General features: G+C 40.7%; 1 protein-coding gene across 18 annotated transcripts in view; it reads right to left on the bottom strand.

Moving 5' to 3' along the window:
• R3HDM2 (R3H domain containing 2) overlaps nucleotides 1-13,442 on the bottom strand; it is a 153,109-nt gene that overhangs the window by 29,663 nt on the left and 110,004 nt on the right. For 8 of the 18 annotated variants that reach the window (XM_061205806.1, XM_061205805.1, XM_061205804.1 and 5 more), the window contains 9 exons: nucleotides 12,340-12,363; nucleotides 10,483-10,524; nucleotides 8,332-8,418; nucleotides 7,723-7,849; nucleotides 6,618-6,696; nucleotides 5,904-5,963; nucleotides 5,203-5,343; nucleotides 4,662-4,770; nucleotides 1,810-1,905 (listed from right to left, as the gene is read on the bottom strand). In XM_061205806.1, coding sequence (XP_061061789.1) covers nucleotides 1,810-1,905; nucleotides 4,662-4,770; nucleotides 5,203-5,343; nucleotides 5,904-5,963; nucleotides 6,618-6,696; nucleotides 7,723-7,849; nucleotides 8,332-8,418; nucleotides 10,483-10,524; nucleotides 12,340-12,363 — 765 coding nt within the window. Of the gene's footprint in view, nucleotides 1-1,809; nucleotides 1,906-4,661; nucleotides 4,771-5,202; nucleotides 5,344-5,903; nucleotides 5,964-6,617; nucleotides 6,697-7,722; nucleotides 7,850-8,331; nucleotides 8,419-10,482; nucleotides 10,525-12,339; nucleotides 12,364-13,442 lie in introns of those variants that run through there. The other 10 variants (XM_061205814.1, XM_061205818.1, XM_061205811.1 and 7 more) reach the window with 6 other exon arrangements.

Below are 13,442 nucleotides of genomic sequence, written 5' to 3'. Positions count from 1 at the left end.
GAAGAGCTAAACTTTGACTTTGTTATGGTTGTAGATAGATATATTCCAGTGTTGTTCATAATAAGCGCTAATAGCCTATTAAAAGTTGCTTGTGCTTTCAGAATGGCTTTGCTAATGGCTGGCACGGTGGGACAGTCATTTTCCATGTGTCAGTGAAGCAGAGGAGCACATCACAGATAGCTATGCTATGATGTCACTGGAACTTCTTAATCTAAAGAGCCCAGAGCAGAGCAAGCTATTAAGAGGTGGTTTACTTTAGGGGTTAAGAGCGTGGACTCTGGAGCCAGACTGCCTGAATTCAAATACCAGCTCTTTCACTAACTAGTGGTGTGATCTTAGGTTACTTAACCTCTCCATGCCTCAGTCCCTCATTTATAAAATGAGGAAAATAATGTAACCTATCTCACAGGCCTAGTGTGAGGATTAAATAAATTAATGTGCACAAAGTGCTAAGAACAGGGTCTGAAAGATAATAAGCACTATATAAATGTTTGCTATTAACATCCACCATCCTGCCCTGTCCACAGTTTAGGGTCATCACCAGCCGTAGTCATGTACAAATGACCTCCCTCCTCTCATTCCACTCAACTGGTTTGCAGATAAAGTTAGAAAACTGTCTTTGGGCTATAGCTGGATAATTTGGAGGATGGATTTTTCTGACTCAGAATGGAAGACTACATAACATAAGATAAGAAGATTCCTTCTCCTTGGACTTTGGGCCAGAAGGTTTGTTGTGTATCTGTCCACAGTGAGGCTCCTTGGAACACTTGGGTCTCCTGAGACAATGAAACAAGTTCATAGAGGAGTTCAGTTCTCTAGAAGTTAGAGACAATATTTTTCTGAACTAGGTGATGATGAGAAGATATATATATTTTTGTCTTGATGAGGGAGGGGAGAGTGGGGAAATGGGAGGAGAGTAGTGTCCATCTAAGTATATTGATTAAAACTGGCCATCTTTTGATGACAAAGGGAGGCTGGCTCTTCTTCCTCTGTTTGCTACTTTGACTCTAACATGGTGCTGCTATCTGGATCATACATTTTCCGGAGATTTGTTTCTCTCTTGACCTTCCTGAGTTTCTCCTATACTTCTGTTCAGTCTGGTAGGCAAAGGCCACCAGATACAGTGGTACCAAGTATATCTGATATGGCCCACAATTCTTAAGAATAAAGTTGCCTATAATAATCCATGTTGCCTTTTGGCCCACGGAGCAGTCCTACTCTAAGAAACAAGGTAAGAAATATAGGAAGGAAGAGACTTCCTATTCAGGTCGAGACTGTAGGGAATAGTGAGTGGTACCCTCTGTGCATGTGGAATGTGGAGCTCAGAGAATGGATGCCACATCTGTGCTCTTATAATCACCAACATAGCCTAAAAATGAGCCTGGCCAAACAAGATGAATGTATAGTCTGTGTGGACACTAAGTCTTCCACTTAGAAGCCAAGATGCCTAAAATGGACAGTGGAAGTGAAAGAGGGTAAGCAGGAGGGTTTGACGGGCAAGATTCAGGGCCCTTCCATAAGCCCTGCCAAAACCATTGCTATTGTCAGTCTAATCATATCTACCAAATTCAGCCACTCCATTTGTTCTCTTTATATGCCATATGCATTAAAAATAATAAGAATAAAAATCTGCAGCTTCCTAATAATCCACATTTAATTTTAGAGATCAAATATGGGACTGGCTGATGTTGGTTAAAAACAAAATCAGAAAAAAACAACAAAGCATTTATGGAGGTTTCATTCCATTCACAGTTCCAAAGATTAAGAGCTAAAAGCTAGGGGCTGACAACTCTCAGAAGCTACACTTACCTCTCGGGCAAATATTCTCTCTCGGACCCTTTGATATTCCTCCTCTCTCTCTTCTATTGACTTGCTCCTCCTTCCATCCTGCAATGGAACTCTGATCTAGATCGATGAGCAGAATTAAGCTAGTTAAGTTCTCCTCGTACTGCAAGCTCACTGCACACCAGCAAGGAAGAGAAACCGGGAGAGTTTATAGTTGCCATCAAAAAAATGGAAAAAAAAAAAAAAAGAAATAAAATTTCCAGTGTTGGACAGGTTTCACTGGGTACATCTGACCATGCAGTTTGGGAGATCAGGTTTTCTGGATGGTTGGGGCCTCTCCATCTCCCCACCCCCACAACCAACCAGAGTATCAAGAACAATAACTTTTTATAAGGATTGGGTTGCTTCCTTGTGTAATCAGGTACTCTCCAATCAGTAAGGATGAAGAGAATAGCCCAGGGAATAAACAACATTGCTTTGGAGGGAAAGCAAGGGATAGGAGGAAGCTAGAGAGGGAGAAGAAAGAGGTATTTAGCAGAGCTAAATTTAGAAGACTTTTTACAGAACTAGCACCTGACATTATCCCTTTTTTAGTCACTAACGCCATGGCCTGTAGACCCAAGTCACACACAGCTCAGCAAAGAGGGCCTTGGAAGTGAAATCCCAAGGGCGAAGCTAAACTCAGAGCTTAAGCATTTTTCCTCATCTTAACTGCTACTGGAGGGAGGGAAAGAGAGAGAGCTTACAGGAATAGAGAAGAAAGAGAACAGAGCAACACAAAGAAAAGAGAAAGAAAAGGAGAATAGAACAGAAAGAAGGATGGACAGAGAAAGGACCAGACAAATGAGATACGGTTGAGAAAGGGGAGAGGTACAACGATAGAAAGGGATAAGAAGTAAATGGAGGACAGAGAACCTTACATTCTCTGAAAAATATAGTGAGGTGACTAGAGGGGATGGCTGGCCAGACCACCACTTCTGGCTAGCCTATGACCCAACTCTCCACCACTGTCTTTTCCTCTCTTAGCCTGTGAGTTGTGAGCACTGTCCTGGGTAGGATGTTATAGAGTGTCCTTTTCCATACTGCTCTTTAAGGCAAGGTGCTCTGAGGGAGATAAGTCATCAAATGCATGTCATCAGGTTATAAAAGATTCTGACCTTCAATCCAGAGGCTTTGAAAGTTTCAGATGAAGCAACCAAGGAGACTGCTCCTCTAGGCTGATCTTCCTGATCTTCACCACTCTCCAGAGGTAAGCATAACTTCAGGAGTATCAACTTTTGACTAGATGTAGTTCTCACTAGCCTAAATAACCTAAATTCTGCTAAATGTCCTTTTACAAATCCCATTCCAAGAAGACATAGGACCTCAAGGTGCTATATTGTCCTTAGCCCCTGGCACTGGTAAACCAATGGCAGAATAGAAAGAGCATTGGGCTTTGAGGTCAGGCAGAATCTCAGCTCTGCTACCTCTGAGTAATGTCACTTAAGGCAAGTAACTTAACATCTCCTAGCTCAGTTTTCTTATATTTAAAGTGGGGCTAATAACGCCCATCTGGATTGGATTGTGTGGAGGATTAAAAGAGATAATGCATATAATGTGTTTAGAACAGAGGCTAGTTCAGGGAAAACACTCAATAAAATAGCAGTTACTGTGTTTATTATTAATATTACTGACAGACAGTGCATAGAGCCTACCCTATTATGGATCAAGCCTGAAGCTGAGAGATGAAAAGTTCACAATAGGGAGAGATTCCATTCCACCCCAATATGCCTCTAGGCCTGAATAATTTCTGATCCACAGAAAAGGGGTTTTGGGAAAATGGAGAGAAGGGCATCAGGATGGAAAGGCTCTTTCTTGTTTTTTAAATTTTACTTGTCTTTTTGTATGTTTCATTGTTTTCAATCTGACCCAGCATGTTTGTCCACGATAGATAATGGCACTTTTCTCAAAAGGACTCCCTCAAATACTCAAGTAGCAAGCAGGAACAGTCCTGGTCTCAAGACCATACAATATCCAAAGAAAACTAATTTTGACTCTAGAGGTAAGATATTATTATAGTTATCATTAATTAGCGAGACTAATTATTGGCTTTACCCAACCATATTCTTTAAACCTTAATCCTGGTTCTCTACCTAACCTCCTTTGGAGGCTAAGCAGAAGCAGGCTGGATCTTAACCCCATGAAGCTAGGAAAACTAACCCCCAAACATCACTATCTGAAGGATGGGCTAGAAACCAGGGCAAAAGCCAGGCCCATAAATGAAGGGATGGGGCAGACTTTCCACTTCTTATTCCCACAGGAGTGGATCAAAAACCTGCCTGAGGTTCCCAGCATCAAAAGCCAAATTAACTCACTCACCTTGGTGGAAGAAGTTGGGAAAAGAATAAGGAGTTTGCAGAAAGGGATCAGAAACACCTTTACAAGTGGGTAAATTAGATAACAATTTTGCAAGTTCAAGGCTAGCCCTGAGATAGGAAGAGTGGAAGTGGGATAAAGTAGCTTTTGGTGGTTCCCAAAGAAATCCAGAACTATTAAAGAAAAAAAGAATGGAGCCATCAGCTGAATCAAGGCTGAAGCAGGGAGGGACCTTGCTTTGTCCCAAAATGAAGTGGAGTTAGAAGTCAGTGGCAGAACCAGGGAGTTCCAGGCCAAATGAGAAAACCCAGCAAACCTCAGCACCATGTCTCTCTGGGGCTAAGAGGGTGGCATTTAGCTCAACAAGTGCAGTTAGTCCTCAACATTAAGCCAAAGCCAACTCAGTATAGCTCAACACTTTTTTCCATACTAAGATATTTCGCGTTTTCTCCATCCCACAAAAATTCTTCTCCCCTCCCAGTTTCTCTTACTGTATAGACCCAACCCTTTCCATTCTTCACCTGGTTATCATCTCGGTCCATACTGGCATCATCTCTCTTGAGAATGAATCTCTGCTGAAATTCTGTATTCTTCTCATCCTTTATATGTTCTGAGAATCTCTGTTCAGGGCTGGGATTGGGAGAGAAATGTGGAAGGAAGGGAAGAAAGACTCTTGTCAGAAAGCAGACCTCCTCGTATAGTTCTCTTAAATTCTACAACTCCCACCCAGGGGATTTCTGAAGTCAGGGATCCAAAAAGTCACATGAAAGTTTTAAAGAAATCCTCTGGGACTGTTCTTTATACATCTATAACTTATCTTCTTCCAAAATTATACCTGTCCTATCACTAAAGGCAAAGAGAGGCCAGGATCCAGTCTTCACAAAACACTAGTGCCTCTAGCATCTATTTCCAAGGCCTCACAAAGAGTAGAAATTGATAATATAACCCACCCTCCCTCCACTGTCCCCTCTCCAGAAGGAGAAATCTTGATCCTACACCTTCCTCTTCCACCCCAGAGGCTTTCCCAGGAAAGTCTTCCCAATCTGTGGTTTCCTCCCTTACATTCTTGTGTTACTGGTTTTGTTGATGATGACAGCTTTTCCAGTTTGATCAACATTGTGGTCCATCCCAAAATAGGCAGCTACCCGATGTAATAGCATCCGGTGATATGAGGTCATCTGAGGGAACTTCTTGAACTGGTTGCTGCAGGGAAACCCAGGGGGAAAAAGTGAAATAAGGACAAGTAACAGCAATAATAGCCAATTGTAATTTTTTTTACAAGTGTTGAAAGTGGGGAATTTCTTAGGAGGAAGAGACATTATTATAAGGAAGATATTTACTTGATGGTAACCAAAAAGGTTCTCTCAGCTTTATCTACAGTATTTTGTAGATCCCTCTGACCCACTATCCTCATTAAGACTACTCCTTGTGCAATAAGCCCTAGGTCTCACCCACCTAGATGATATTCTACAAAGAAAAAAGGGAAAAACTTAAGAATGGTGAAATATGGGATAAGGGTTAGCTGCTAAATTTTTTTCAACTCAAGTCTAAGCAATAACTTAAAAACTTCATTTAGTTTCCACACATATACTTTTTGATCCATTCTGATTACTTCTCCCCAACTCCTTTTGGTTCCCAGTGAGTTATTACTTCCAAATTCAGACTTTAAGGGAACGATGAAAGAGGGATATCCTAAAATTTTACCTGAATTTCTTTCCAGTACCCCTCCCACCTCTAATGTGTATTTCATTCAAGTAACTTACTTGTTGTCATTAATAAAGTCCAGAATCTCCTGTTCTAATTTTAGCAGCATCATTCTGTCCCTGTTTAAAAAAGATTAAAACAAAACAAAACAAAAGGCAGCCCTCCCATAGACATTGAAAGCAAGGATTGAAAACACAGCCTGCTCACTATACAAGCTGAAGGGAGGGATAGATCCAAACCCCGAGAGTGGATCAAAAATGCAAAGGCTGCTGAGCCTCACTGCCCTGTCTTATGTTACTTTAAAAAAGTAAAACAATCAAGCCTCCTAATAATGTACTTTATTTTCCTTATCAGAAATCTAATTCTGTTGCCAGTCATATTCCTATAAACACATACTTTATACTTATAAATCTAATCATTATTCTACACTCCATCTGGTTATTTATAGAATTTTTAAACAAGTATGATTTAGCTTTGGTACAAATCAATTATTTTTTCGTCTGTGCTTTTTAATTGTATTCTCAAGCCTTCATATTTCTTTGTCTGCATTCTTCTTCCAAAGAATTTTTCTCAACTCTTCTGGAAGCAGGAACCTCAATATGAGGGTATTCTGAATCTCCAACAGAATATAAAACTACTCTGGAGAGAAATGGTGTGTGGGGGGCTAGGCATTCTAGATTCTAATAATGGAAAAATTCTGAGAAGCTATTTGGCCTCTTGGGTATTCTGCTGGTCCTGGCCCCTTTCCCCCTTCCATCAAATCACGTTATTACCTTGGGTTCTTTTTCAGTGTATTTACAAGAAATTCATGTAGGTCTATTCCAGTGGAGTCTGTATATTCTTGGCTGGAGTCTAGAACACCACAGTGAAATAAATTAAAAATAAATGAAACTGCCTTGCATGATATCTAACCCCAAGCAGAAGCCCACAGCCTGATCAGGAGACATGAGAACAGGAAAGGAGAATAAGACTTCAGGATTTTTAGCTTAAAAATCAGAATGACCTTGATTTGCCAGCCCCTCAAAATTCCCCATGACAGTGATATAAGGTGGAATCTGGGTCACAGTGTTACATTCGTATTACATTGAAAAACCACCTTGCCATCAATAAGTATTTATTGAATGTCCGGACCAAAACAAAGGTTTTATTCTAGTTAAGGAAAATAAATTCTAGGTAAGGACAGACAGGGCTGAATTTTCCAGAATCTCAGCAGATATGTTCAAATGTTGATTATTTATATGATTATTTATATTTATTTATAAAATTTTAATCCTAAGATTGCCTTTTTCCTCTTAATTATCATTAAAAAAAATTTTTTTGGGGCCGTACTGCACGGCTTGTGGGATCCTAGTTCCCCGACCAGGGATCAAACCTGGGTCCCCAGAAGTGAAAGCGCGAGCCCTAACCACTGGACCGCCAGGGAATTCCCTTAATTATCATTTTTATGGACCATGTCTTTTGGCTACCAGCCCAAGAATTTAAATCCAAAGAGGGCTTAATAATTACATGCAAATTTACATTATTAAAAAAAAAAATCACTCCAAGCATCCCCAAACCAAAATATAAATATTATCTAGAGAATCTGCTACCAGTGATGATCCATCACTATTTATTCCAGAGCAAAAATAAAATCAGAATTGACTACCATGTCCTCCCCTATGGGTAGCCCAATGTTAATGGAATAGCTCTCTGTCAGCCCTTAAGGCAGGGCTGGATAAAGCAGCAAAGAAAGTAACTTAGTTAGGCACCTCCCCAAACAACGATGAAGTCAGCAGGACACTAGGAACTGTTGGGCCGATAAGGCCAGTGGGAAGATGGAAGGAAATGGCACTGCAGAGCCAGGCCCCAGGACAGATGAGAAAGGGGGAAAGTCTTCACCTCTAGACAGCATCTTCCTTGGGACCTTTTCTTTGTTTTTGTCCTTGTCTTCCTTTTCAGAGACATCCTTTGTGGACTTTTCTTCCTCCTTGTCAGAGGGGCAGCTGATGTGCAACTGAATTATATCCTTGGACAAGGGGAAAGAGAAATATAATCAAAGCGGAAAACAACTCTCCTGCAGCTCCTTTGAAATCTCAAAGAAGGCATATCTTAGGGTGGCAGCATTCTCTTACAAAAGAGAATATTTTGTTAATTAAATTGTTTTAGCTTTTGTTCTACCAAAAGGGTAGAGGCTAAGCCTTTTCTGTCAACAATCACAGCCTACTGTATGGAAAGCTCAAGTTATGCTTGCTGTTCCTGCCATAAGAATTGGAATGGAAATGGTTCTAACCACCAGACGGAAAGGTGTGGGTCTGCATCATCCTGGGTGGTTCAGGTGTGAAGACCTATACTTCATGCTCTCACCCATGCCCTATTTTACTGCAACAGCCTGTTTCGAAGCTCCTCTACCCCGATTTCCAAGCCTAATGTTGATGCCGTGGTTGCTACACCAGTTTAGCAAACAACTGCCAAACTCAAAAGCTACGCTTACTCTTATAAAGGACCTACCTGGGTTTCTAGTGGCCCGTCAGCAAACGGGGCAGAGGACTCCTCACACACTGCAAGGCTGCGCACCAACTTCAGCTTGGAATTAGACTGAAAAAAATAAATACACATACATATTCCCTTGGTGGACACTGGGAAAGCTTTTGGCTGAATAAAGGGCATTCTCTTTGGCTCTGTTAGTTGCTTCTTCCATAAATAGGGTTTTGTGTTTTTTTTTTCCTTCAAACAGGTCCTACTCATTCATTCCTGATTCACTTGAAAGATAATTCTCTTGCTCACAACAGTAGATATATAAAAACAAAACAACTACTTCGGACAGATGATAGGAAAACCACTTTGCTTAGCTCTCCTCTCTCTCTAGCTCAGTGCTCCAATATCACACTCAGAAGTTTACTGAGAATACACAGCAGCAGAGCTTAGTAGAAAGACTGGATTTAGAGCCAGAAGTCCTAGCTTCAACTCCTGGTTTGAGCTATGAGATACTGAGCAAATTACTTGATCTCTCGGGGTCTCTTTTTGGTCCTCAATAAAAGCGGGATAAAAATGCTTAATGGGTTGGTGTGAGAATTAGATTATATAAAGCATGTAAACATATGTATCATAAATAGTGCCTAGTATAAAGTAGACGATAAATGCTAAGTGACTCTAAACCTGAGGTGGCAAGGGTATGGAAAGAAGTGTCTAAGAAAAAAGTAGAAAGAAAGAAAACTTTCTAACATTTGGGATTCAATGTGATAACTAATCCACTTGGTTTACTTATGCTGGCTGGAAAATCCCAAAAAGATCTGAAATCCACTTTATAAATCACTGCTCTCCTAGGTATCTCCAAAGTCAAAAATTATAGTGACTCATTAGAAATCTACCTATAAACATTTATTGAGAGTTCTTACAATAAAATCAAAGTTTACAGTAAATACAAAAGCACAAAACATGGTACGTGTGTTCCAGGTAGCACAGTACAGTGAAAAGAATTTGCAAGTCTGAAGAACTGACTTCAAGCCTAGTTTTGCCGCTTACTAATAAATGTCCTCTGTCAAACTCACTCAAACTCTATAAGCCCAAGCTTCCTCCTCTGTAAAATGGAAATAATAACGATAACTGTCTTATTTATTTCTAAGGTTTGGGGGGAAGTGAAGTAGCAGAGAACACCCTCTGTTTTTTTTCTTTTTGGCCATGCCCCGCAGCATGCGGGATCCTAGTTCTCTGACCAGGAATCGAACCTGCACCCCCTGCGTTGGAAGCGTGGAGTCTTAACCACTGGACCGTCATGGAAATCCCAAACACCCTCTGTTTTAAACTACTGTCAAGCCCATCACTGTGGATTAGGCCATGTAAGGCAAGCCACAGAGCCAATATATGATACATCATAGTCTTCTTCAAACCCAAGCCACATACTGGCTGGGACACTCCCAAATTCTGCCATTATTTTTCAAGGGGAAAGGGGTGGACACCCTTAATTATTACTTCGGTTGACAATTCTTCCCAATGCAAGAAAAGTTTAATATTTTACTGTTCCCTAATTAAAATTAAAAAGCTATCACACACTAACACCTATAGTCCTACCTGATAACACTGCTTAAAATAATCTGTGATGTGCTAATTTTATCATACAATGATTAAAAACAAAATCCTCCTCTCTGCCCCAACCTAAAAAGTGAATCAAAACAAAACAAAACGAAACAAAACAAAGCCTATATTTTTAGGATGTCCAAAAATGTTGAATCATTTTACTAATGGTAGAGGATTTATCTTAAAGAAGATTCACATGGCGAAAAACCCCAAAACCGCTGGGGGGCAAAATAAGACAGCCAGAGATGAGCAGAGAAACTGGCATTACAGCAGAACCAGTACCAGTGTGCTCAGGCTTTGTTTGTGGGAGGCTCTGGCTGGGTATCCTTTCAGGTATCAGAAACAGACTGTGACTGAACTAAAGATAATGGAGAAGAATAAAGCCAGACATTCCAATAGGACATATGTATATGTGCGTGCATGTTTGTGCGTGAGTGTGTGTACGCATGTTCACAATCAGGGTACAAGGGACAGGCAAACTTTGCCTATATATAATCCAAATAAACTAGTTATTAGTGATAAGTCCATTTGTGCAATGTACTACTAATAACACTAGAAAAGAAGCTATAGAGGAAGGGCTCTCACCTTGGCTCTTTTCCTGGCATGACCGTGGTTGGATGTCCGCCTCTGTTAGAAGGGGATTAGAAAATATTAAAGGTGGGGGAAATAAACACTTAAACTAAAAGCAATACAAGTTTACAGAGAAAAAGCACTAACTTTAAAACCGTTATAATAGCCAGACTATGATGAGACCCAGTTGTTGTGGTTGTCCCCTATGCTACAACTCTAGCAACTGTGACATGGAAGGGACCACAGGCCACCTACAGACAAATCACCACTCACCATGAAGATAAAGAATAGAAAGATATTGACTGGTTGGCCTATTTCACAGATTGATAAAAATTACTTTTGGATAAACCAGGGAATCCTCTCCTGATTAGGATGCTTCTGGAAATGTCACTACCATAGCACAATAGAGTGTTTTTTTCCCAAGCTTGCTAACAGGAGCCTATTTAGCCCATAGTGGGTGTGAAATATGGCTCCTAACCATCACTTAAAATAACACCTTTATAGGACAACACACTGAGAGTTCTAACTTGAGATACTCAAAAGACCTGTCCCTATGGCTGCAGAAATGGAATGAAGGCCCTTCTTGCCAATTGCCTACCTCCCTGAATATGAGAATTCTCCCAGTTCTAAGCTCCTGGTGGAGGCTCTTATAGCCTGTCTGGGTCATGGATATAAGATGGGACAGGATAAAAAGAAGGGAGCATGGAAGATGTGGATAAGACCTCCAGAGCAAAGGGAGGTAAGGCGAGCGAGTAAAGAGCAGGATAGAAGCTGAGGAAGGTGAAGAATGAGGGCCTGAGGTGGGATGAGGGAAAGAATGACTAATTAATGGATAAGGTTTCGAATAGCTGAGAAGTCAAAATGAGGACTTTCGGGAAGACGCTGGGTGACACTTAGAGCTATGTGTGACACTTAGGGCTTCTAAGATGTTTGGAATGGAACTCACTGCCACTGGGGTGTGGAAAAAACTGAGGCTGGTGGCTGGAGGAGGGGAAACAGATGGAGGCAGAGTACCAGCATGGTCCTGGGTAGGTGAGGATTTCTTTCCTTTGTCCTCTTCACTAGTTACCAAACAACACTGCTACAATGCAAAATGGAGAACCAGAAAGGTGGATGGAAAAAGTGAGAAATGATGGTGAATCTGGTCAGTGGCAAGATCTGTTATAATAAGGGAAGAATCATAGTCCAGGAATATGAAGCAGTATTTGCCACTATTTTTTTCAAATAAGTTATAACATACACACGACACAAACATTCAAGAGTTATAATGAAGGTATGCAGAATAGTAAGTCTCCTTTCACATCTGTCCCCCAGCTACCTGGATCCCTCCTAAGGATCAACTAGTACTGAATTTCTTGTAATCTTTTACAAGAGATCTTTTATGAATCTATAAGATTATTGTACATGTGTACACACACTTTTTTTTAAACCAAATGGACGGATATTGTACACACTGCCCTAAACCTTACTTTTAAACTTTTTTTCAAGGATACCTCCATAGAAGAGATACTGTTTTTCTTAATGGCTACATAGTATTCCATTGTGTGGCCATACCATAACTTATTTTACCAGTCCCTTAAACTGCACCATTTAGGATGTTTCTGATCTTTGTTAGTATAAACAATGCTTCAATGACCGTATCATTGAGTATATCTACAAATATGGTATAGTCCATTTAAAAATCTTATAAAGTATTGCTAAATTGCCCTTCAAAGAAGTCATACCAATTTATAACCCTACAAACAATGTATAAATCTGCTTATTTCTCAGAATGCATAATTTTCATTAAATAGTCAAACATATACTGAAAAGCCTAATATGTATCAGGCACCATGCTAACTACTGGAGGATACAGAGATAAAAGACACAAACCTTGTCAAAAAGGAACTCATAATCCTGTTGGAGAAGACAAATAGACAATTACAATACAGGACATTAAGTGCATTACAGAGGTACTCATGGAGTGCTACAGGAGCACAAGTGTCTAACTCAAACCTAGGAATTCACAAATTCATATGTTCACAAATATTGAGTGCCTGCAAGGAACTGTGCTGGGCCTTCGAGATACAATGATGAACCTAAACTGACCTAGAGGAGGCCAGGGAAAGAATACCAAGGAGGGCATTCTAGGCAGAGAAAACATGTGTAAAAGCATGCTTTCTCCAAACTTTTCATGGGCCAGCGAATCAGTTAATGCTGGAGCATAGGATTCCAGAGGTGGATGATGGCAGGCAAGGGACTAGGTCACAATATGCCATGCTGACAAATCTGGGACTTAGCCTAGGGCAAGGAGACATACAGAAACTCTGGAGAGAATTAACACAATCAGATCTTTATTTCATAGCCATCTTTCTAAAGCAGTATGGTAGCTGAATCAGAGGGGATTACAAGTATAAAGGCAGAAAGCCCGGCTAGGTTATTTAAAGGACCCACCTAAGTTCAGTATGTGTTAAGTCAGGACTTGCCCATTCTAAACTGAATCTCAGAACCTGCCCTTTATAGCACTGTTTCCATGCCAAAGATGTTCTGAGTTCCAATTGCTGATTCCAAGAATATGTCTCACACAGTACAAGTAATGAAAGTCCCCTTTCCTCAAACTTTCCAGCTCCAATTCGTAACAGGCACTCTCTTGACAGCGTCACTAAGATTCTTGTGGAGACTTACCAGGTGTGAGTCGGGGGGAAGGTAAGAGAAAGAGCAGAATTTTTAGTGCTATTGAAGGGGAACACTGGTAGAGGGGAGAGGGCTTCTGAAGGGTGGCCAAGACTCTGTAAAAGGAGCAGGAGCTCCAGTAGATGGCAGCAGCAACTCCACCTGCTCTAGCAGCAACAAAAGGAGTCTGAGGGGAGGCAGGTTCCCCACCCAGCCTCCCACACAATCTATCTGTATATCCAGGTGAAGACATTCTTAAACCAAGTGAGTATCCATAAGGCATATAAAACCTATAGTCACTCTTTCTTTTCTGCCTATCTTCA

Source organism: Eubalaena glacialis, chromosome 11 (assembly GCF_028564815.1).
Source record: "Eubalaena glacialis isolate mEubGla1 chromosome 11, mEubGla1.1.hap2.+ XY, whole genome shotgun sequence".
In the NCBI taxonomy this organism is placed as follows: domain Eukaryota; kingdom Metazoa; phylum Chordata; class Mammalia; order Artiodactyla; family Balaenidae; genus Eubalaena; species Eubalaena glacialis.
The sequence above is the reverse complement of the archived record's forward strand: the minus strand, read 5'-3'. Positions and strand labels throughout refer to the sequence as shown.